This window comes from Aquila chrysaetos, chromosome 5 (genome assembly GCF_900496995.4).
Source record: "Aquila chrysaetos chrysaetos chromosome 5, bAquChr1.4, whole genome shotgun sequence".
Classification (NCBI taxonomy): Eukaryota; Metazoa; Chordata; class Aves; order Accipitriformes; family Accipitridae; genus Aquila; species Aquila chrysaetos.
In genome coordinates, this window is record NC_044008.1 from 10,597,435 (window position 1) to 10,621,543 (window position 24,109).

Genomic DNA, 24,109 nt, shown 5'->3' on the forward strand with positions numbered 1-24,109 from the left:
ATTGGTCATCTTGTTATAACAGTGCATGAAAAAAGCAACAAACACGCGACAGTGCAGTTAGATGCAGAGTAAAAACAAGTATAGTAATGTTCCCTCTCCACAATAAAAAAGCAGTTATTTTTCGACAGCTTTGCTTCTTTTGTGTCTATGAAGATGTATACTTTAGTGATACATTTTTGTGCATTGACAGCATACTTCTAAGCCTCTAAGGGCCTTCAGCAAAATAACTAAAGGAAATTAAAGTATACACAGACACTATACATGTAAAAAACCCATTATCTATCAAATTTAATTACTAAAATAAAAATTTCCAAACAACAGAGCAGTTGCTAAAAAGACACAAAATTTGAGCTTTTTCTGAAGGTGCTGGGATGTATCTTGAAGTAAGGTAAGGGCATACACATTTCAGAATTGTCATCACTTGAGGAAGTAGGTCATCCTTGTGTTGTCATATTCTGTATTTCATCTGTTCATAATTGAGTGGAATATTCAGCAGTCCCAACCCTATTAAAATTAAGGAGCAGATAATTCCTGACACATGGGAGAAACACTGATTTCTCTGTACTTCTCTGGTAATCTGCTGCAGTATTTACAATTCTCTTCCTTTAACACTTGGTGTGGGAGAAAAAGAAGAGATCATTAGTGACAGCAAACTAGCTGACAAAGTTCCATGAGTGCTTTCATTTTTTTCTGGAGCCAAAGCAAAATCTTAGGGCATTAGGAATAACTTTCTCATTATTCTGCTACTCTATAAAATAGACCTTTTATTTAAGATTTTAAATTTTGAAACCTTCTGACTGAAGAAAATATTACAGTTTCTGGTGCCAGGGTATTATTTTTCAGCACATTCACAGAATCACATAATGGTTGCAGTTGAAAGGGACCTGTGGAGGTCATCAGGCTTTGTTTGACAGGATAATAACAAGGTAGAGAAGAATTTCTTGGGATGTACCAACACTTTAGAAACTTAGGTGGACAGTTTGGCACCTTTTTGAGCTCTTATGCTGGTGTTATCCGTCCAGCATCCAAGATGTGTTTATTCAGAAATTCACAGTCCCTGAAAGCTTCTGTTAGTGAGCAATCACAAATTTGAATGGAAGACATTAAGGATAAGGAAAAACAAAAAGAGGGGAAGATCCAAATAGTGGTTGCGCATAGTCACTGCATTGAAGATAAAGGCTCCAGAGCAGATTTTGAGGGGGTAACTATGCACCCAGTGTACTGGTCAATGCTATCTCATTGCTATTGTGTGTTCTCCCATATCTTTATTCTTTTCTTATTTGTTGCACTTTCTTCCAGCTCAAAAATCAAGGTGATATTCAGTAGGTCAGCTGTAGACATGAGTAACCGGTCTGATTAGCTACACTCTTGCCCTATAGTCAGTGGACAGAAACAGGCACTTTTAAAGTGCCAGTCTTTTTATCTAATGTCCTATGATAGGTGAGATTAACTGCCTTCTAAATGTTCCTGGTTTTCTCCATCGAAGGTAAAAGTTACCAACCACAATTACAAATGTCTACACAATACACATCCACAGTTTAGTGGAAATCCTGCTTTCTTGCCTGCTTAGGTAGTGCCTACCCCAGTGTTTTGAAAAATGCTAAGCTACAAATAAGATTTAACAGCCTGAAGAAGTAAGTGTTCAGTTGAACCACACTGAATAATTGTACGGTAATTTCAATAAACTTGAATTATGTGATTTGAATGTGTCTTCTAATATTCTGGAATGTTTCTTTCTCCCTCTAAAAGCATGAGCTATGTTGCCATTAAGAGGTGCTGGAAGATGCTTAAAGCAGCTGAAGGCAAAAAAAATCAAGAGGTAATTTTTAAGGGATTTAATGACAGTTTAACTCCAAAACGTTTCATTCTAAAGATGGCAAGCTAAAACAGCCTTCAGAAATTTAAGATTTCTTTTATTAGAACCGCTTGATTTCCTTCAGTAATGATGAGAATTCCCATAATCTAAGACAGAAGATTGTGGACTGCAGCCATAGAATAAAATAGATTTTACTTTTATTGCTGCCCATCAGACACCAAGTAAAAAAAGTAAAGTGCCTTACAGCAGCATGCAGAAATGGCAACTCATCAAGCAGACTATATGCTAAGGTATCACAGTTCAGAACAAACACCAGCACTCTCAGTGGCAATGCCTTTTAGCACGCAAAGGTTAAATATCATTTTTTTGGCATTTTTTTGTTCTGGGTTTCTGTTGCACTTCAAAGTTGACACAAAGAGAAGTAAGCTTTATTCTGTTCTTATTTTGATATTAGTTGTATCTTCCAACACACTGACCAAAGTCTTTTGAGACTTTTTTATATATACCATAATTGAGCTGCATAAGCCTAGATAGCAATCACTGTCTTCAATAGCTCTGTACAGAAGTAGCCAGGAAGCATATAGCAAATATTTCTACTGATGCATACAGAAAAAATAGGTAAGAGTCTCTCACTCATTTTTGCTGTATTGGCTTCCCAGTGGCAACAGAAATAAATACATAAAATCCATTTTTTGTCATGTCAGTTTTTGTGACTTTTAATGTATACACCAAGTCACATAAGCAGTGGTAACTGGGTACGTATACAACTCTGCAATGAAAATAGTTGAAAATAGCTTGCTTTATTTCATAGTTGTCATGGCTTAAAAGTAAGCTTATCAATTAACGACAATAATCTGAGATGCTGAGATAACTTGATCTTCCTGAATCACATACTGAAAACCTTTTTTTGAGAAAGAGATAAAAGCTGGTCATCTTTTTGCATTGTTCAGATAACAATCTCAGCTTGATTGCAACTTCAAACAAAAAAAAGGCATTCTCAAACTAAAAAAGTAATCCCTTCCTCCTTCTATTGACAAACTAGTTTATTATGCAGGAATTTTTGCTGGTTTTGTTTTTTTTTTTTTTTTAAGTTGATGCTGTACATTTACCTGAACCAGCTTTTGGGGATTTCTATGATCTCTCTTTGGTGGGTGAAGGATAGCTTGACATTTAAAGTTGGCTAAATGATACAAATTTATTTAATGCTAATTATATAATGCATTCTGCTCATGAGTACTATTACAGGAATGCAGTTTGTAAAACTGGTAGGATTTCATGAATCATTGAGTGATTTTGTTGGCAATCGCATCATATACTGAAATCAGCTGCTTTTCTCTGTACCACCACTCCTATTGTATCGTACTCCAAACTGCAAATCACTAATGGCAAGGAAGATCTTCTAGTTTCAAACCTAAATTTATCCATGGACAATTCATATCCATTTACTTTGCAGCCAGTATACCTTTCCCCCTATATAAATCATATTTGTGGGATTCATTTCCCTAGGTTAAATTAGCCATATTCTTCTAACCTCTTCTCCAAAAATCAGCCATCTGACTAAGAATTTGTTTGCACCTTCTTTCTCCACTTGGGGTGAAATCCAAAAATATGTTTAAGATCCTAAGTGACATTTTAGACAAAATTTATGTGTATAAATTCAGGAGAATGATCCTGGAAAACTGTCTGTGACCTCCACAGGCACACAGTATCTATGAAAACCTTTCTATATTTTCCTAATTCTGGACACCATAAAGGCTCAACTGTGGACCCTGTCTCTGCCAAGCTGGCTACTTAGGCAGTTACCTCCTGCCTAACACTCTTTGGATAGAGGAGTGTTGGGGGGTTGTATTTTATTTTTTTATTTTTTTCTCCTGCCGGATCTACAGTCTGATTTGGTGGTCATGCTCTGAATATGTATGTCCCTCTATCATTCTGTACGATGGTGGTGGTAACTTTTTTATGTGCAAGTCTAGCAATTTCAATATTTCTTCTAAAGTTAGGAGATCTGAGTCCTCAGTCTGTGTGGGATTTGAATTTGTAGTTCACACATCCCAAAGAAATGCTCATGCCACCATTCCCATTCTAGATGGGAACGTAACCTTCTCTCTCTGCATCGTTCTGTTCAGGCAATGTCTACCATACTCAGAGGGACTCAGCAAGGAAGATGTACAGACTTTAGGAGTACAGAGCAATTATTTGTTGATGAATACACACAGCAGACAGATACATCTGAAGAACCATTGATACTAATATCCTCACCACCTCAGTGAGGCCCTTGAAGAGTGTTTGCTGACCAGGCAATCATTAGTGAGGTTAGGAAGCGTCAACCTCCTTTGCTCCTTGGAACAGACCAACTGACAGTCGCTGTTGCTGGGTTGCTGCCATCCACTTCTGTGTGTTTTTCTTTTGATTTTATACCTCTTCATTTCAATATTTTTCTTCTTGAATTCTTCTGCCAATGACACTCTGTGGTTTTGCTCTTTTTTATTATTATTATTATTTTATTTTCTTACATCACCTGCCTTTCTCTCAAACACTTTCTCACCTCTTAACAGACTTTTTCTCAGTAAAACTGAGTTGAGGACTCACAGCTGTGCTGCACCAACCTACGCCTTGCATTGTAGACATCTGAACCTCTGGGCCGAGGGTTTCAAGAATTCATTCTCTCCTTCTGTTTGCAAAAAGAGCCATTCTATAACAAGCAGGGCAAGGACCTCACAAGAGGAAGAGTGACTCCAGCCTCATGTTATACACTATATCCCTCCAGGGCAGGAGGACATGGGGGCTTCCAAAGCCTGAATACATGTCTACTTTAAAGTAACTAAAACATAGGAAAAGAACTACAACTTAATAAGGATGTAGGGTAATTTCCCTCTATAGGACATGTGTTTTCCCTGCCTAGCAATTTCTTGACTCATCTCTACTAATTTGACTAATCATTTCATGGTGGCACAGGTTCAGTTATTGTTCTGGAATCCAGGTATGCTCAATGTGTAATAGTTTCATTTTTTACCTGTAGAATAAATTATATTATCCACGAAAAAAATACAAGGTTTTTCTGACAGTCTTCCTCCAGTAAACCCATATTGCTTTTTAGTTTATGGCCCTTTTCTTCATCACAAGTATCAATTCAACTTTCTTTCAAATAATTTTCTAAAACTTTGTAAACATTTGAATTGGACTAGCAGAGCTGTAGTTACCAGGATCACTTCTACACATTAAATAAAAGTGGATGTGAGTTGAATGTGGGTAAGCTGTGTGTAACTCAATTTGGGTGGATTATGTATATCTCATAGCTGCTTGATTTGGCTTTCTCATGCCAATGTACTTTAATGAATACTATTAGACTATGATTGTGCATTTCCACATCCAATATGATGATTTCTATTCTGTGTGCTCATTTCCTGTTGGCATTTGCTTGTGTTCAATCTAACTGTTATAAAAATTTGAGATGAAAGCACATATTATGTGTACCATACCTTTAACTCTGAAGCAATCTTAACTGCACTGTGGATATCTTTTTATCTGCAAGGATACCAAATATTTTGTTGCTTGTTTAAATTAGCTTTGCGGAATTTGACTTAGCTCAATTTTTGGAAATTCATTCCTTATCCCTGCTTTTTCTGATCTTCAGGACAGAGTTTGCTATGCTTATCAGATTACTTTTCCTCTCTGGGTGTGCTATTCGGTTACTTTTTCTACTGTTTCATTAAGTGGCTTATTCATATGAGATCTTGGAAACATGCTGTACAAGTTTGTTAAAATAAAAACCAAATCAATTAAAAATAAATATCCCAGGTAAAACTGTTTTAGAGTCTCAGAATAAATAGTTTATATTAGTATTTATACCAGAGTTGTCTTAATTTGAAATGTATGTTTATTTTGTTTTCTAATACACATATTCAAATCTATGCTTAGTAAAAAACAAGATGGCAAATTTGAGTAATAAGAAAAATATTTTAGTGACTGCCTGCACTGCTTCTCCCCCTGTTTTGTTTATGAGGTAATTAGGGAGAAGAAGCGTGCTTTCTTTTCATAGATCTATTCAGTTTTTTATAATTAGAATATGGTTTTTGGTAAAGATTCTGTTTTGCAATGTGTTTATTTTAGATAGTGAAATCAGAAGGAAATTAATTTTTCAGAGATTTATTTCTTAATGGTTTTTTCATTCCTGTGTTGGTTTTGTGATTTTATTGTACTGCAAGCAGTGAGGAAGAAGAATTAGGAAGGGATAAAAATATGATCTAAGGAAGTAGTTGTTTGAGTTGGTTAGTGTCTAAATGAAACTAAAGCTTTTGCCTTCTGAAGTAACTTAGAGATGTTTTATGGGAAGAAGTGTTTGTTTTCACCTTCACAAATATATTAAGTACTTTGAGTTACTTTCAGTTAAAGAAAAACTCTAGTTTACCAATTAGTGTTTGCCAAGAGTAAGTAAGTAATGAATTTATCAACATACTGCAATAAAAAATCCTTGACTGGCAGGGAGATGGAATAGTTGACCCTATTATTTTCAACTTGAAATTATCTAACATTGTGGTATGCAAATACAAAAGCAAAGGAACTGAAATGCCTGAGCTCTTGCGTGACAACTGAAAAATAGACATTCACAAAGAATGTTAGATGTATGCCCTTTTCAGGGTGACATTTGTTTATTACAAAGCTGAATGAGGAAAACGTTGTGACACAGCTACTTTGTTCTGTCCAGCAATATGGGGTTGTAAGGATTGCTGAAAATACAGGGAGAGAGCCATGGATTCAGAATATTAAAGCACACTAGTATCACTTGTGATGCCAGTAATAGTGTCTACTGCCAATTCAGGAACCAAAGGGTGTGAAGAATTCTGTGAAGAGCTAAGAAGATTTATCTAGTGAAGACTGCTGAAACAAGATGATGTCCATTTCCCAAGTCCTAATAATTTGGGTTGACAGGCTAACTGAAAAGATAGCCTCAGGGAAAAGCTTGCATTCAGGGCATGAGGTTAACTGAGGAGAAGACAGGTCTAAAACTGAGGCATATGACTTCACCGTACAAAATTTGATTTTACAGAGAACCATTCTGACAGAGAATCAGGAGCTAGAGGGCTGGTGATACAAGAAGATTTTTGTAGGCTTTTTTGTGATCAAGTATCTGCATGATTATAAAAACTTAGATTGAAATTTAAAACACACAGCTTGGGAGAAATATTTGCCATGCCTATATAACAACACTAAAAAATAAAGTGGCAAATAGATGCAGATATAACAAAAGTCCAAGAAGACAATAGCAAGATTCATTAAATCACTGCATATCCAGACAATTCCAGGTCATTTCACTAGCATCACTTGCATCGGTATGGCAGGGAGGCAAGACTGGGACTTCCATCTCTTGACAAGATTTAGTGCAGTTTGCCAATTTGGTCATCATCACCTTCCCTTGCTCATGTTAATTGTCACTATTTTCCTTTTTAAGAGACTTGTTCTACTATGTGCTCAGCACAAAGCACAGTCCTTGAGTTGAAGAACTTTACTCCAGGGAAAAGAGACTGAATAGGGACCGTGAGCAAAGCTGAGAGGAAACAGTGGCAGGGTAACTGTTTTGGTGTTTAAATACTTAATACTATTACTAAAGTTGCTAAAGTTATTATAGGCAGTTCAAAGAATTGAGTCTGTGAAGGATTTAAATGAGGGAAGGGAAGTGACTTGATGAATCTGAGAAGGAGCAAGTGTATGAGCAGTGAGTAGGCTGCAGCTGAAGAGGTACTAAATAGGATCTACATAACGAGCAGAGCTAGAAGTAGTAAGAGCCAAATGTAGATGTATAGAAAAGAAACAAGTATAGAGACCCTAGAAACTGGATATGGTTATATTATAAGGAAATAAATGGAAATTATGTCACAAACAAATGGTACTGTGAGAAGAACATGTGCAATTAATGTATAAAGTAACATGTTCTTTAAGAATTTCTATATAGCATGTGTGTGAAATTCAGCAAACTCTTGAACCATGGATTATTTCATGGTAGAAGCCACTTAATTATGTTTTTATGAAATTAAAGATGGTTAAGGCTAGATTCTGAGAAGCTTAATAACATTTAAGTATTGTCTTATTCCCATGCCCCATGCTGACAGAAGATGTATTAGCACAAATAATAATGGTATTATTTCTGTTTACATTGTGAAATGAGTATTTGTCAGGCTGATTGTAGAAGGCAAAACCTGCCCCCTTTTTAGTGGGTTTAAAAGATCTTAGGACCTCCAATAAATTTAATTAAAAATTATTATAGTTATCTAGTCAACTTTGTTTAGTGGTCTTTACAATCTTTATAAGAAAAGAATCAAGGGTACTATGAAATTGGATCTTTTTTCTGTAGTCTGTTTATGCAAAATGTTATCTAGTGTATTTAGTCACTTACAGACTCCTGATAATACTAACAGCATGACTTTCTGTGGGCCAAATTTGTTTCCTGGTGTATTACTTCTATTTGAAGTTTATAAAAGACAGTTCACAACACACTTATGGCTTCCAATATTGTTTTCTAGGAAAAAAAATGTTGCTGCCCATAAAAAGGGAGGAAAATATAGTAAAAATCCCTCTAACAAATATTCGCAAGAAAACTAAGTTACATTTTACACATTCTTTAAAATAGAAATTACTTTTATTTGTATTTCTTAAATAGTGCTTCCCAGACAAATGACGTGTAGTTGGAGCACTTTAAGTCCTATGGAGAAGGATCATCTGCCCTGACGGATTACATTTTAATGCTTTTTTCCACAGAAAAGCTAAACCTAAATTATATTTAATAGTCTGAGACAGAGCCACATTCAGTTTGGAGTTGCAAAGGGTACAGTAACTATTAGGGGCTTCATTGCATTTGGAGACAGCTGATTAAATCGATAAACTGCATTTATTGGGACAATAGTGCCAAATACTTTTAATAAATATTTATTTTTGTCAATTACTAGGACTCACTAGTTTGGTCATTTTCTATAAAAGTAGAATAATAAATACACAAGGCAATTGTTAGATTACCGAAATGATAATGCATGCATTCTTGCATTTCTTGTGCCTGAAAAAAAATTTGTCAAAGAAAATTATTTTAGACATTAAATAGCCTTTCCTTAGTTCCATTTCAACAAAATTAGCCCATATGAGCATTTCTTACTAAATTTTGTTTCACATGCAGTTGTCATTTTGTCTGCAGTTCTTGCAATTTATATTTCACTTATTAGCTTAATCAGCTATTTTTTCAAAGGGGCAGCATCACAGCAGTGATTCAATTATTTTAAAAACAAAAAAACAAGAGAATTGTAAAGTCATTTAGCAATGGTATTTGGATCTGAAGTATGCAGATGGACTTCACAAATTGGGGTTTTGGTAGACTTTAGATAATTCCAGAAAGTGTTTGAAACCAGCTAATCTCAAAATTTCTTAATGATACCAATGTGCTCAGAAATATCCTGGTTGGGATGCGAGAGCTGAGCACATAAGCTCCATCATTGGAGATTAATAGAAAGATGCCTCACTTCTGGTTAACTATGTTGAAAAGCCATTTGTGGTCCTATCATGACCAACCGTAATCACTCTGTGACAAATGCTGTATCAATGACGAAATGCTGGCATCACCACGTGTTAAGTACTCCTGGTGGGAAAACCTGCCAGTGCATTTGCTGAAGTGAGGCCCCTCTACGCTGAAGAAGGCAGGTTGCCTGGAGTCCGAAGGAGAGCAGGGAGTCTGGTGCTTACACCCCTGTCATTCGGGCATTCTTTGGTGGCAGGGGCAGTGCTGGAGTTCCAGTCTCTGCTTTTGGTGTTACCTCATTTATTACTGTATTGTTATTATAAAATGCATGAATGTTTCTGGGGCTGCACAGTTCATCCAGATACCCCTTCTGCTAATTAAATGCCACATCTTCTGGGCAACTGATTATATACCGCTGGATATTCTGCAGTGTTCGATGGTATATAACTGATCAGTCATCCGTAATACCCTAATATTATCAGCAGTATTACCTATATAGTTACTAATAGAACAATGTTGCTGTTTTTCATGTGCTTTATATTCAGTAGGTCACTAAGTTCTCTAAATCAGAGAGATACAATAACTGAATTGCTGAGACCTTCCATCGTCACAGTAAAAGGAGTTAAAAACCAGCATACAAAGATTTTATTGTACAGCATAGATCTCTTCTTCTCCAGTGAAGCTCATTTTGCACTAGTGAAGTAGAGCTTCATTATCTATTCTAGTATTCAGAAGATTCTGGGCTTTTTCTTTCCTTTCAGTACTTTCTGTGTTTAAAATTTGCTTTTGCTAAAGAAACTGTACCCCAAATCCCACTGGAAACAGTCTCATTACTCCTCTCATGTAGTAGCTAGGCAACTGGCAACAAGATCTTTTGCACAGATACAAGCATTTGTCCTTTTTTTCTGATTTTCTGGGAAGAAGAGTAAAAGGAGCCAGTGTGCAGCAGGGATTTAGCAGTAAAGAGAGCAGACAGGTGATTGTCCTTCTGGGTTACAGCCATATTGAATTTCTACACTGATACTTATACACAAATTCAAGAGGGGAAGGTAACTTTTGAAGAGAAACACAAAGATCCATGAGTCCCTGTTGGTCCCCTTTTACTCAGATTTACAAAATTAGAGAGACCTACTGATAGATTATAGAGGCTTTAGAAGACAATAGATGTTAGAAATATATAAGCAAACTTTGTACATAAAGGTCGTCAATACTTTGGAACAATGTAATTGTTTTCACAGTGTATTTTTATATTTGTTCAGCTTGGCTTTCTGGAACCTGACATGCTTCATTTCTGTTAGAAAGGTGTTATGGATCTTCCTGCAAGAGCAACAAACAAAGAAAATAACTTCTCAGTATGTGTAGCGTTCGGATTAAAAGTATTCAGCTGTATGAGTTGAAAACGCCGTATGATTTTACTGTTAAGTTTTCAAATAACTAACTTCATATGTTTGTTGTATCACAGGTACAGGAATGGCTGTGCTTAAACTGCCAGACCCAAAGGGCAATGTCAGGACAACTTGGGGATATGGGCAAGGTGCCACTTCCGAAAGCAGGCCCTTCACAACCAGTATCCAAACCACCTGCTGCTCCTCAAAAACAGCCTATGCCTGCTGTCTCACATTCCCCTCAGAAGACTTCCACACCGCCTACTCCAGCAGCAGCAAAACCGAAAGAAGAACCAGGCGTTCAGAAGGAAGTTCCAAAACTTCAACAGGGGAGGCTGGAAAAAACATTGTCAGCTGATAAAATCCAACAAGGAATTCAAAAAGAAGATGCAAAACTTAAGCAGGGGAAACTTGTCAAGACACCCTCAGCTGATAAAATCCAACGTGTTTCTCAGAAGGAAGACCCAAGACTCCAGCAAACAAAACTGACAAAGGCAGCCTCATCTGATAAAATTGTGCATGGAGTTCAGAAGGAGGATGCAAAATTTGAAGAGGCTAAACTGGCAAAAACATCCTCAGCTGATAAAATTTTGCATGGAGTTCAGAAGGAAGACATAAAACTTCAAGAGGCAAAACTGGCAAAGATACCCTCAGCTGACAAAATTTTACATGGAATTCAGAAAGAAGACCCAAAACTCCAACAGATGAAAATGGCAAAGGCACTGTCAGCTGACAAAATCCAACCTGCAGCTCAGAAGGAAGATGCACAACCTCAGGAGGTCCAGTTGTCAAAGGCAGTTTCAGGTGATAAAATCCAACATGGAATTCAGAAAGAAGATCCAAAACTTCAACATGAGAAAATCATGAAAACTTCATCAGTGGAGAAAGTCCAACAGGAAGCTCAAAAAGAAGAACCAAAACTTCAGCAAGGGAAACTGTCAAAGACACTTTCAGCAGATAAAATTCCTGCAACAATAAGTTCAGACCAAAAGAAACCCCTAAGCACATTGGAAGAAGATAAAAAACCTGTGCTCCCAGAAAAGAGCACTTCACATCCAGAGGACAAAAAAGAGCAAATTACAGCTGAGTCTAAAGATCGTGTTGCTGAACAGAAAGCAGAAGCTGAAGCACCTTATAAGGGACTGCAAGCTAAGAAGGAAGAGGATGTTAAGAAAGAGGGTTTGATAACTGGGATTTCACAAATGGTTTTGAAAGCTGAAAAAGCTCAGGAAGAAGAAATTCCTGTTCAAAAAGCACCTTTGCCAGGAACTGACCATGTGGAAGCAGTGAAAGAAAAAATAGTAAGTGGCTTTCTCACTCCCACCCCCCTTCTGCCTTGCTACAGTTTAGAATCTGATCCTGACAGACCCTTTCCTTTATGTCTTGCTGCTCTTTATTGTTATTCGCAGTATGGGATGATTCTAAATTATAATATCAATCCCTCCTATTGAGTGAAAGTTTCACCAGATAGTCCTATGATCTAGATGCAACTTTTCAGTACTTCTTGCATGATTTTCAGTCTCAAGCAGTTAAGCATTTGAAACTAAGACAAAGTTCCTGTTTAATCATTTTTCCAATATTTCTGATTTATTTACCTGCTTCTGTAGACTCTCCAGACTTTGGAGTTTAATTGTTGAAATTGGAATGTTTTCATAGTTCTTAATCCCAAAAGGGAACAATCTGTGATGGTAAGGTGTGCAGTGTTTTGCAATACCAAAATATAATAAACATTTGAGGAATACTTTGTGATGCCTGAACATGGTATGTTAAAGTATGCAACCTTTACATCTTTTTACTATTTCATTTGCCTATCTCATATGGACAAGTACTTTTAGGTAGGGTTCTTGGTGGGCTCTCATCATCAAGTCAGATGAATGGATGAGTTTATGACAGCATGTACTAGAGGTCTGCATTTCTTAAATAAATGTGTTTGCTGTATGTGAAGTCACCAACAAGTCACTTAATCGGTTGAAGTGAGTAATATACACAATTTGTTGAGAAATGAAAAATGATGGTGTTTTATATCAGCATTGAAAATTAGGTGCTGATTATTATGTTATGAAAGTAGGAGTAGGTTTAGGAAAAGTGTTTAACCTTTGCCAAAATGATGTTTTCAAATAATCCCAGTCAAAAAGGTCAAGGGTTTTTTTTTGATTGGGTTTTTTTATTTTTGTTTTTTTCCCATGGTGGTAACCAAGTTATTTGGACAGAAAAATATTCTGAATCAGAAATTGTGCAGTGGAAAATACTACTATTTTTACAAACCAAGTTTCCTGTCTGAAATATATCTCCTATCACATGTTGTGTTTCCTCCTCTTAATGGTATCAAGAGGTATAGTGTCCCCTGATTGTAGCAAGGGAATCTCTGAATTATGCTCAGAGTAACATAGACAGAAATGTATCCCTTCTGTAAGAAACTAGAAGGAGATCTAAGAAAATCCTATATCAATTTGATTATATCGTATCAAACATAAGACATTATTGCAGGACTTTCCAAGAAGAGTAAGCTTAATTTTAGGTAACAAAATGTCACTTCTGGGGATTTTTTTAAATTCATATCAGAAAACCTAAGAAGTAGAATTAGAATTTTGTTACTGTTGTTAAAAATTTGGGGTTTTTTTCTGTTGAAAAACATTTATAAGGGAAAATTTTCATCACATGCTAGTCTCAGTCTTGTCTGGTCATTTTTATGTTCTATAAGGAGGTGAATGCATATATACTCTGGACAAATCTGAGATACATTGGATTTCCATCTCTGATAGCAACAGGTTTTAATTGTAGATTAATTAGTGATTTCTAATGTGGTGCACACATATATTTTACTCTTATTTCACGTATATTTTACTTCCTCCCACTGCTTTCTAACTGAAATCAGGACTTCTTCAGTTAATACCATAAATAAGGATTATCTTTCTTTTGCTCTTCTTATCAGACTTTGAAGCACACTTAGCTGAAGTTTGTAAAGCAGAAGTTTCATGAATAAAAAAACCCAAACCCACAAACCCCATATATATCCACTTTTAAGTATTTTTAAAATTAGAACACTCTGTAATACAAACCAGAATTGAATGAATGAAAAAGGAATAGCTGTTTTTACACAAAAAGAGACTTTTTTTTCCCTTTTTTTTTCCCCCCTTTTTTGCTCCTTGGAAAAATCCTAACAAAAAAAAAAAACAAACCAGCAGCTCAAATTGTTCAGAATTAAAAATAAAGCTGGTGTCTAGCTTGTACTTCATAAAAATAACTTTTTAAAATTATTTTTATTTATTGAAGTATTTTAATGTACTCCATGCTGAGCATCAAACATTGTTAGATACAATTCTTCCCAAGAGAGCATGTGACAGAAGTGGAAGAGGAGATAATAATTTAGCTATCACACATTGATTCCATATCAGTGGGTAAAGGACAATATCTAGACATTGTATAATATATTTTACATGTATTTCAGGACAGAATCATATAAAGGATTTCAGGTAGGTGGGTAGGTGTATTTTTAAACAGGGATGCAAGGGAAAACCTAATACTTTCTGCACTTGACAAACTGCTGATGCCATGTTATATCCAAAACTGTGCAAATGGTAATTACTAACTCTTGTGGTATTCCGATGAGATAAGTAAATAATACTATCCTCATTTTTCACTAAACAAAAAAGAGAGACAGCAACACCCCAACAAGTCCCTAAAGACATGGAGAGGCTAAAGTTGTGATCCAGAACAATCAGTAGAATGATCCTTGGAAAATCACAGGTATCAATTGTATTTAGAGATCTGGCATCCTTTGAAACAAAAGTGACTTAAATATTGAAAAATTTTTAAATATTTGGGCTTAAAGTATGATTTAAGGTATCATAAAGCCATTTTTTTCTTCAAAACATTCTTTTTTTCAGTAATATTTTAAACTGTAATTTCTTCAAAAAGATTTTAAAGAATAAACTGACTTTGCTCATGATTTACAGGACCCTTTCCTGAGATATCATCTTGCAATACTGACTATTCACATGTGCAATAGCAGTTAGCTGTTCTAACAGGGATGCCTAGAAATCTTGGATGATTATGACGTATAGTCTGTCAGTATAACACAGTCATCTTGGAACTCACAAATTAACATATAAGCAGTTCAGCACATCTACATGAACACATTACCGTGGTGTAAATTTGACATATATTTACAACACATCAGCTGTATTATATAAGTGCCCTTACTGTTACCTTCTTATGTTTACTGCGGAATGATCATGTGCTTAGGTTGAGTAACCAGGTAGAAATTAATATATTGTAAATTGACATAATTATATTAACACATGCCATTAATTACAAAACACAGACCAGGGAGCCACAATAAGGAGGAGAAGGCTTATCTGTAAGCAGTTTTTCTGGGCACAAATAAAATGTTTCATTTTGATAATATAAAATTCAACTACAGATTAAACAATTTAGTCAACCAAAATCTTTTTTTCACTCTCTGAAACTTTTTTTTTTAGATAATGTAGATATCTTTATTTCTTCTATAAACAGAATGACCTTTTAAAAATCATGAGTTCCTTTGCAACTAAAATTTCTGTTCTGTGCAACAGAATGTAATCTTGCTAGCTATAAATAATTTTTAAAAGTGACAAGACTTTTTTTTTTTTTAAATCACAGTTTTCTTTTAACAGAGTTCTGACTGAATTTGATAACAAATGGGACTTTTTAAAGCACTAAGTTTTATATTTTGAAATAAGAATATTAAAAGTGAGGAAGTGTAAGAATAAATAATACTTCTAAAGCAAAAACTTCTAATGCAAAATAGATTTATGATGTATTGACATTGACACTGTAGAAATGCCACTAGGATAGTACAAATACGTCCTACATTGAATTATTTTTACCATTAATTAAAGAGTTTGCATTTGCTGTTTTTAAACTGTCTTATCCAGCCCGCAGCTTTTATAAGTCTCCTTGTTCCTCATGTGTCAAGAAGATCCTCCCATCAATGTATGTATTAGAGTTAAATTTGTCCAGTATTAAAAACTCACAGTAGGCAAACTTTCAGAACAAATGCCATTCAACTACTGAGAAAGGCCCAGTAATTCAACATGTACCAAAGTACTTCCACTTTGCAAGAAAAAAGTAGGGTTTTTTTCTTATTGATTAAAATATATTTTTCATTCTCCAAGAGTTGTTGAATATATATATGATCCTCAGCAGCATTGTTTCTGCAATATTTTGTTATTGACCTAAAGATCTTATGTTTATGGTATGTTTACAAGTCTGACAATGATGCTGTCTTTGTGTATGTGATGGCCCGCCCTGTAGAAAATAAATTACCAGTCATTTAAGAATAGGTGTAGCTAATGACAATATCCCAATTCACAGGCTGTAGGAAATAGGGGAAAAAAGCACAAAGACCAAGTATTATTTGGTTACATTCATATGATCTTGAAACACGATGTGCAGGAAAATTTTTGCATGATGTATCACGCGACAGACAACTATAGATAGAAAATATATTCATATTGTGGTAGCCTTAAAAAGAAAGTTGGATTTTGCCATCATTTTTTTTTCTAGTGATAAAGGAAGTCCCTCTTTATTGTAGATCTTTTTCTTCTCCTTACTGTACAAATAGTCTTTCCCATATTCAGTTTCCTATTATTCATAGCAGTGATGTTATGTCATACACTGAGGTTCAACAACAGAGCAGGCAATAGCAATATTCCTTGCCATCGCCTCTGGTTTGGTCATTGAGTAGGTACTACACATTGGACTCACAGATAGTGGCACCATCACAAATTACAAGGAGAATGGCTGAAGTTGTTCCATGAGCAGTTGTTGTCTACCTATTTCTGAGCTTAACTGTTTTTAACTGTTTAGTTGACGCCTTCTGTCTCTGCTTTACAAGTCACTGTATCACTACATCTCCCTGTGGAGAACCAAGATCTGACAGATTCACTTTCAGTAGATGGATGCAATCTGTACATCTACTCCTAGGAGACCTTCTGAGCTTGAACAATGTTTGGATTTTCTAGTAGCTCATCGAAATTGATCAGTGTGTTTGGTTGGGTATGTCTTTATAAGTATGAACATATTGGAAATAAAATAAAAAATAGCAATCAAATGTCATAGGTGAAATTTTAGTGAGTGGCTTAATATTTCTAGGTGGAAAAATCCTTTGGTTTAATGAAATGCATATTTTTTTTTAAAACATAGGCCAATAAGTTCCCCTTAAACAGTTTATTCTTTAATAAAGGGAAGAAAAATGTAAATATAACATACAAAACCTAAGATTTTTAACTATGCTTCATTGCTGACTTTTTATGAAGAGTATATATAATTCTCTCATTAAGGGCTGGAGAATATCCAAGAGTACATTTTTCAGAATAATAAGTGCTGAAGTGTTTAAGTGGTGATGACTTCCCAAAGTTGTTTGGAGTACTATAGTTTTCCCCATATTTATATATTAATCACAATCTTATCATTAGAGTTGTCCTTAGAAATATTTGGTTTCATATTTGATATGTTATTACAATGGATTTTGCTCTCATATCAGATATTTGGGTTTATCATATTGGGTACAATATAGATAAGAACAGATGTAGTTTATATTCACGTTAGTATCTGATTTTGCAGATAATAAGTCACTCCTGTGAAATAGAGATTCCTTAATATAATATTAATTAGTAGATTACTGTAATATTAATATTAGTGTTTTAATGTAGGATTATGTGCACATTGATATGTCTATAGGCAAGAACAGGTACTTTAAATGTAAATTAAATAATGAAAAAACCTGACTGGTTTTTAGAAATAAAATAACTGACAATAACAAATATTTGGTTTATGATATTTTGGCATTAAATATAACTTTAGTGTGAATAAACATTTGAAAATACTTGTAATTGATAGCAACTTAACTTGAGTGTAAATGTACCTTTAAATTATAATTAACCATTGTCATAGTTTTCTTAATATATTTATTCCACAGTATTTTTTTTAACTCAGCATATTGCCAAGGAAGTTGATAAATTAAACCTTTAACTAAATAGTCTGCTGCACTGCTGAAATCATTGACTTAGATTAGCAAAGTTGATAAATACTACCTGCTTGTATTATTGAGGGCCATAACAAATATGAAGATCACTTCATATTATTAAAATCACAAGACTTTGAGCTGCTTGTACTCAAATTGCTAGTGGAGGTGGGGACACTTCGTAAGATTGTCAGCTAAGATGACCTGTCATTTGGAGTGTGAGCTCTTTTGTTAGCAGAATGGTGAGGTACTTTCGCTAAGTGCAGAGCATTTCACAGTTGAGAGAAGCAGGAGGGAAACTCTGGTGTGGTAATACTTGCTGTAGGATATTCTTGGTATTTTTGTTATCTAAAGGAGGAGATAGAAGTGCTTGTCATTCAGAATGGTGTAGAAGGATCTGGAAGCTAGGAGAACAACTAAGTGTGTTTAATTAGGGATGAGAAGGAAAACATTGGTTATGATGCCCAGTTAGGTATGCCTGCCTTGTTTGCTTCCTTATTTCTTTTTATTAATAGCTGACTTTCATGCTTTCCTCCCTGCAATTACACTTCCCTACCAGCAGCTTACCTACGCATTACAAATTTACAGAGAAACTTCTTTTTTATGAGGTACTCAGAAAATGTTTGTACGGTGCTGAACTGCAGATATGGGGACATTCCAAATTGCATTAAATCATGCTTCAATACTCCATGTATTCTGTTGCATGTTACAATGTGTAACAGTTAAATCAACAAAATGAAACCATAGATCCAAAATTTGAGAAGATTGACATATTTCTAGACAATTATAAAAGTTTAAATGGGCAAAGAAATGAGCAGGCCCCAGAAATACTACAGACTGACGTTTGGCAAGCTATATTACTTTGTATCTAGAACTATGTAGGCAGTTTTGAAACATAGGTAATTAAAATCCTCATTTAAATTAGCCCCCAAACAACTTGTCCCCTGCACATGTGAGCAAATGATTGATTATGATTAGTAAGTGTTCTGAAAACAATTAAATACAGTATTTGTTTATATTGAAAAAGAGAAGATCATCTTACCACTAATAAAATCAGTTGCCAGTGTGGACAGCCATCCAAAGCATAGTTAGATTCAATGAAAAACTCAAAATTTGAGGAAATTTTTGTATTATTTTAATAGCTTTGAATACCAAAATCAGTGTTCAGTCTTTTATGGTTTAATATAATTCTTCTTGGCATCATAATTTTTCATCTGAGACATTAACTCATCTTTTAGAAAAAGATCACATGTATTTAATTGCCTGGAGACATTAAGAATTTATATATAAATATATACACACGCGTATGTATTTATTTTTTTAGGAAAAGGAGGATGACAAATCAGACACATCAAGCTCTCAGCAACAGAAAAGTCCACAAGGTCTGAGCGACACCGGGTATTCTTCTGATGGGATATCAAGTTCACTTGGTGAAATTCCAAGTCATATCCCCAGTGATGAAAAGGATTTACTCAGAGAATCTAATAAAAAAGACACTATTTCAAAAGAAAGTCCACCAAGCCCCTCGGATCTAGCTAAATTGGAAAGTACTGTACTGTCTATTTTGGAAGCTCAGGCAAGTACGCTTTCTGATGAAAAATCTGCAAAAAGCAAAGAGCTTTATGAAACGTACAGTGAACAGACAAAGGATCATCATAAAACAAAGCCTTTGCCAGTCACTCCAGAATCTTACAGTTCAGATGAGGAAGACTTAGAAGCTATTCAAGAAGGTGAAGGAACCATTGTAGAAGATGGCAAAGTAAGTGCTTCCTTCCAGGCAGACTACAAGGAAGAAGATGAAGGAGATGAGGTATCGGCAAGAAGACAACGCTATGATTCTGTGGAAGACAGCAGTGAGAGTGAAAACTCACCTGTCCCGAGGAGAAGAAGAAGAGCTAGTGTTGGTTCTTCAAGCAGTGATGAGTACAAACGGGATGACAGTCAGGGATCAGGCGATGAGGAAGACTTCATTAGAAAACAGATTATAGAGATGAGTGCTGATGAAGATGCCTCAGGTTCTGAAGATGATGAATTCATTAGAAGTCAACTCAAAGAAATCAGTGTAACTGAAAGCCAAAAGAAAGAAGAAGTGAAAAGCAAAGCCAGAGGAACAGCTGGAAAACATAGAAGAATGGCACGGAAAAGTAGTGCAAGCTATGATGAGGATGCAGGAAGAAGACATTCATGGCACGATGACGATGATGAGACTTTTGATGAAAGCCCAGAGCCAAAATACAGGGAAACTAAAAGTCAAGACAGTGAAGAACTTGCAGTAACTGGAGGAGGAGGCCTTCGGCGTTTCAAAACAATAGAATTAAATAGTACAATAACAAACAAATATTCTGAAGCATCTGAACAACAGAAAGGTATTTTATATTTTGATGAAGAGCCTGAGCTAGAGATGGAGAGTCTTACAGATTCACCAGAAGATAGATCTAGAGGAGAAGGGTCTTCTAGTTTACATGCTTCTAGTTTCACACCAGGTACATCTCCTACTTCAGTGTCATCACTTGATGAAGATAGTGACAGCAGTCCTAGTCACAAAAAACTGGGAGGGGAGAGCAAACAACAGCGCAAAGCCAGGCATCGGTCACATGGTCCTCTTCTCCCAACTATTGAAGATTCTTCAGAAGAAGAAGAACTACGGGAAGAGGAAGAACTGCTAAAGGAGCAAGAGAAACAGCGTGAATTAGAACAGCAACAAAGAAAAAGTTCTAGCAAAAAATCTAAAAAGGACAAGGATGAACTAAGAGCTCAGAGAAGAAGGGAACGTCCAAAGACTCCACCAAGTAATCTTTCTCCCATTGAAGATGCATCTCCAACAGAAGAATTACGCCAGGCAGCAGAAATGGAAGAGCTGCACAGATCTTCCTGTTCTGAATATTCACCTAGTATTGAGTCAGATCCTGAAGGATTTGAAATCAGCCCAGAAAAAATAATAGAAGTACAAAAAGTTTACAAATTGCCTACTGCTGTCTCTCTATACTCACCAACAGATGAACAACCAATTGGACTCCCAAAAGAAGAAAGTGGTCAAAAGACATTGAAAAGTGCCGAAGAGGTATATGAAGAGATGATGCATAAGACCCATAAGTCCAAGTCATTTCAAATTGCAAATGAAAAAGATGAAGTATTTGAAAAAGAATCTTTATATGGTGGAATGCTAATAGAGGATTATATTTATGAATCTTTAGTAGAGGATACTTACAATGGAACTATTGATACTAATCTTGTAATGAGACAAGATGAGAGCAATGAATATATACAACAGAGAGGAAAAGAGAAAAAAGTAAGAGCTTCAGAACAGATATATGAAGAACCACAGAAAATTACTGATCTACAGAAAGACTACTATAGTGTTGAGACTTTACATTCTATTGTGCCTCAAGAAGATATTGTTTCTAGTTCTTACATTATCCCAGAAAGTCATGAAATAGTTGTATTAGACAGCGCAGTAACTTCCATCACTGAGGAAAAGCAGTTGTTAGATGCAGAAGCTGCTTATGAAGAGCTTATGAAAAGACAGAGAACGCAGCTAACCCCTGGGTCCAGTCCAACACAACCAACTTCAGGTTTTGTTCCCACATCTGATACAAAGGTATCTAGTGTTGGAGAAATAGTGGATAGTACATCTTTAACATCAAGCACTACTTCAGCAATCTCAGATGTATCACCTGTCAGCAGCACAGCACTTTCTATTCCAGATGTTAAAATAACACAGCATTTTACAGCAGAGGAAATTGAAGATGAATACTTAACAGATTATGCCAGAGAAATTCAAGAAATAATTTCTCATGAAACATCAATGTTGACATACTCTGAGACATCAGAAGGTGCTGCATCAGTTTTACCTTCTGATACAGCTTCCTTAACATCATCTACATCTTCAGTTTGTACCACAGACAGTTCATCACCTATAGATAGTGCAACCACAGGTTATGTAGATACAGCAGATGCTGTAAGTAAACTAGTAGATTCTGAAGGTGTCAGGATAATAACCCAAGTTCCCTTAACATCTACAAAAGAGTACTCTGAAGTGAGCATGCCTTATGAATCTATTGCTGGAGCCACTAAAAAGCCATCTATAGCATCAGATATGGAAAGTGTGGATCAAGCTGCAGTTTGTTTGCTTGAAACTGCACCTTCAGTAATGGCAACTACAGTTATAAAACCCAAGCAATATGCAACTGATGCCATTATCTTTGATACCTCCAAAGCAGAAAAGGAAGCAGCTGGAAAAATGAAAAGTACAGGAGAGGCTGGCATTGTCAAAATTCATCATGAAGATTCACACAAAGAATTGGGTGTTGATATAACAAGAATTAATTTGACTAGTGCTGCATCTGAGCAACCACCTGTATGTATAGCATCAGTACCAGTTACAGAGCCTGCATCAGAAACATCTTCTGTACCTACTCCCAGTATTGTAAGTAAGGCCAGCATGGTCTTTGTGCCTTCCTCAGCTCCTGCTGTAACATCCAAAGTATTCTCGCTTTTTAGAAGCTCTTCTTTGGATTCTCCTGCACAACCTTCTCCACCCCCGCCTCCTCCTCCTCCACCACCTCCTCCACCACCATTACCTCCACCTACTTTACCCAAGCCAGCTATTTATCCCAAAAGGAAGTCACAGATTAAGACTCCAGCAGCAACAGTTCCCACAGTGGTACCTTCAGTCACAAGTGTTCCAACACTAGAGTCCACAGCTGTATTAAAGAATCATGTGGTACCTATCACAAAAACATACACCCCAACACCACCTCCTGTACCACCCAAACCATCCTCCATTCCAGCAGGGCTTGTTTTCAGTCACAGGCCTGCTGAAGTAACTAAACCTCCAATTGCTCCTAAACCAGCAGTTCCTCCACTCCCAATAGCTGTTCATAAGCCAGCAGAAACACAGCCCAAACCAATAGGTTTGTCATTGACTTCAAGTATGACTCTGAATTTGGTCTCTGCAGCTGAATACAAAATACCATCTCCCACTTCCCCTTTGTCTCCACACTCTAACAAATCTTCACCAAGGTTGACAAAACCCTCACAGGAAACCTATGTTGTCATCACATTGCCATCTGAGCCTGGAACTCCCACAGAAGCTATAACTAGTCAGGCTGTTACCAGCTGGCCTTTAGAAGCACCTTCTAAAGAACAGATTCCCCAGCCTATGCAACCAATTTTTACTCCATCCATGAAAACTATGGAAATTCAAAGTATGGCAGATCAGAGTATGTATATTTCAGGTGCTTTGCAAGCTATTCCTGTCACAACACAATCAACTTTTGAAAAAATACCTAGTTCAAAATCAGATGTAGTAACAACAGAGGTAACCAAGACAACAGTGTCTGTGGTTAAGGGTCCAGTGCCTGGTTTTGGTTTAGGTAGTGTTGCTATTACTATGCCTCCAGAGCCACTACATATAGTAGATCAACCCAGGTATAGAGAGAATGGAAGATTCCATCCTTTGGGTGATGTCATAGATCTTCGCACTTTAACTAAGATGGATATTGAAATGAGAGACAGCTGTATGGATCTGTCTGCTGTTTCCATGGATGTGAGAAGGCAAATGCCGGCAAGTGATACATGTGGGCGGCCAGTAAGTACTGTCCAGCCAGCCATAATAAATCTTAGCACTGCGTGTGTTGCCGATCCTTCCCTGTCTGTAGTCACTGAGACAGTAACTGTCATGACCTGCACCGCCACTGTAAGCTACACTGCCAGTACAGCCAGCCTTGTGGATCTGGGACATGCGATGACAACGCCGCTTCAGCTAACAACATCAAAACATTTTGAGCCTGCATACAGAGTAACAGGCAGCCAAGCATTCTCTGCAGGTAGAGATGAAGTGCCAATAAATTTATCCCTAGGTACTTCAACACATGCAGTGACATGGGCTACTACGAAGCCTGTTACTGTACCACCTGTTGGTGTTACAAATGGTTGGACTGATCTCTCCACTTCTCAAGAGCCAATGGAGAGTGGAGCAGTTGACCTTAGCACTACAAAATCCCACAGAACAGTAGTAACAATGGATGAAACTACTTCAGGTATTGTAACAACAGTAATAGAAGATGATGAAAAGCCTGTGGATCTGACTGCAGGGAGGAGAGCTGTCTGCTGTGATATGGTTTATAAATTGCCATTTGGTAGGAGCTGTACAGCACAGCAGCCACCAACTACACTTCCTGAAGACCGCTTTGGTTACAGAGATGACCATTATCAGTATGATCGTTCAGGGTCATATGGCTACCGAGGAATGGGAGGTATGAAACCGTCTATGTCTGACACAAATTTATCAGAAGCTGGACTGTTTGCATACAAAAGCAAGAATAGCTTTGATTATCGAGTTGGGGCAACTGATGCAGCAGTAGATCTTACTTCTGGAAGAGTTACTACAGGTCAGTATGACA

At 36.4% G+C, this 24,109-nt stretch overlaps 1 protein-coding gene across 11 annotated transcripts in view; it reads left to right on the forward strand.

The window, feature by feature from the left end:
- PCLO (piccolo presynaptic cytomatrix protein) overlaps positions 1–24,109 on the forward strand; it is a 396,208-nt gene that overhangs the window by 174,577 nt on the left and 197,522 nt on the right. For 10 of the 11 annotated variants that reach the window (XM_030013412.2, XM_030013405.2, XM_030013406.2 and 7 more), the window contains exons 4-5: positions 10,777–12,000; positions 19,030–24,097. In XM_030013412.2, coding sequence (XP_029869272.1) covers positions 10,777–12,000; positions 19,030–24,097 — 6,292 coding nt within the window. The remainder of the gene's footprint in view (positions 1–10,776; positions 12,001–19,029; positions 24,098–24,109) is intronic. The other variant, XM_030013408.2, reaches the window with a different exon arrangement.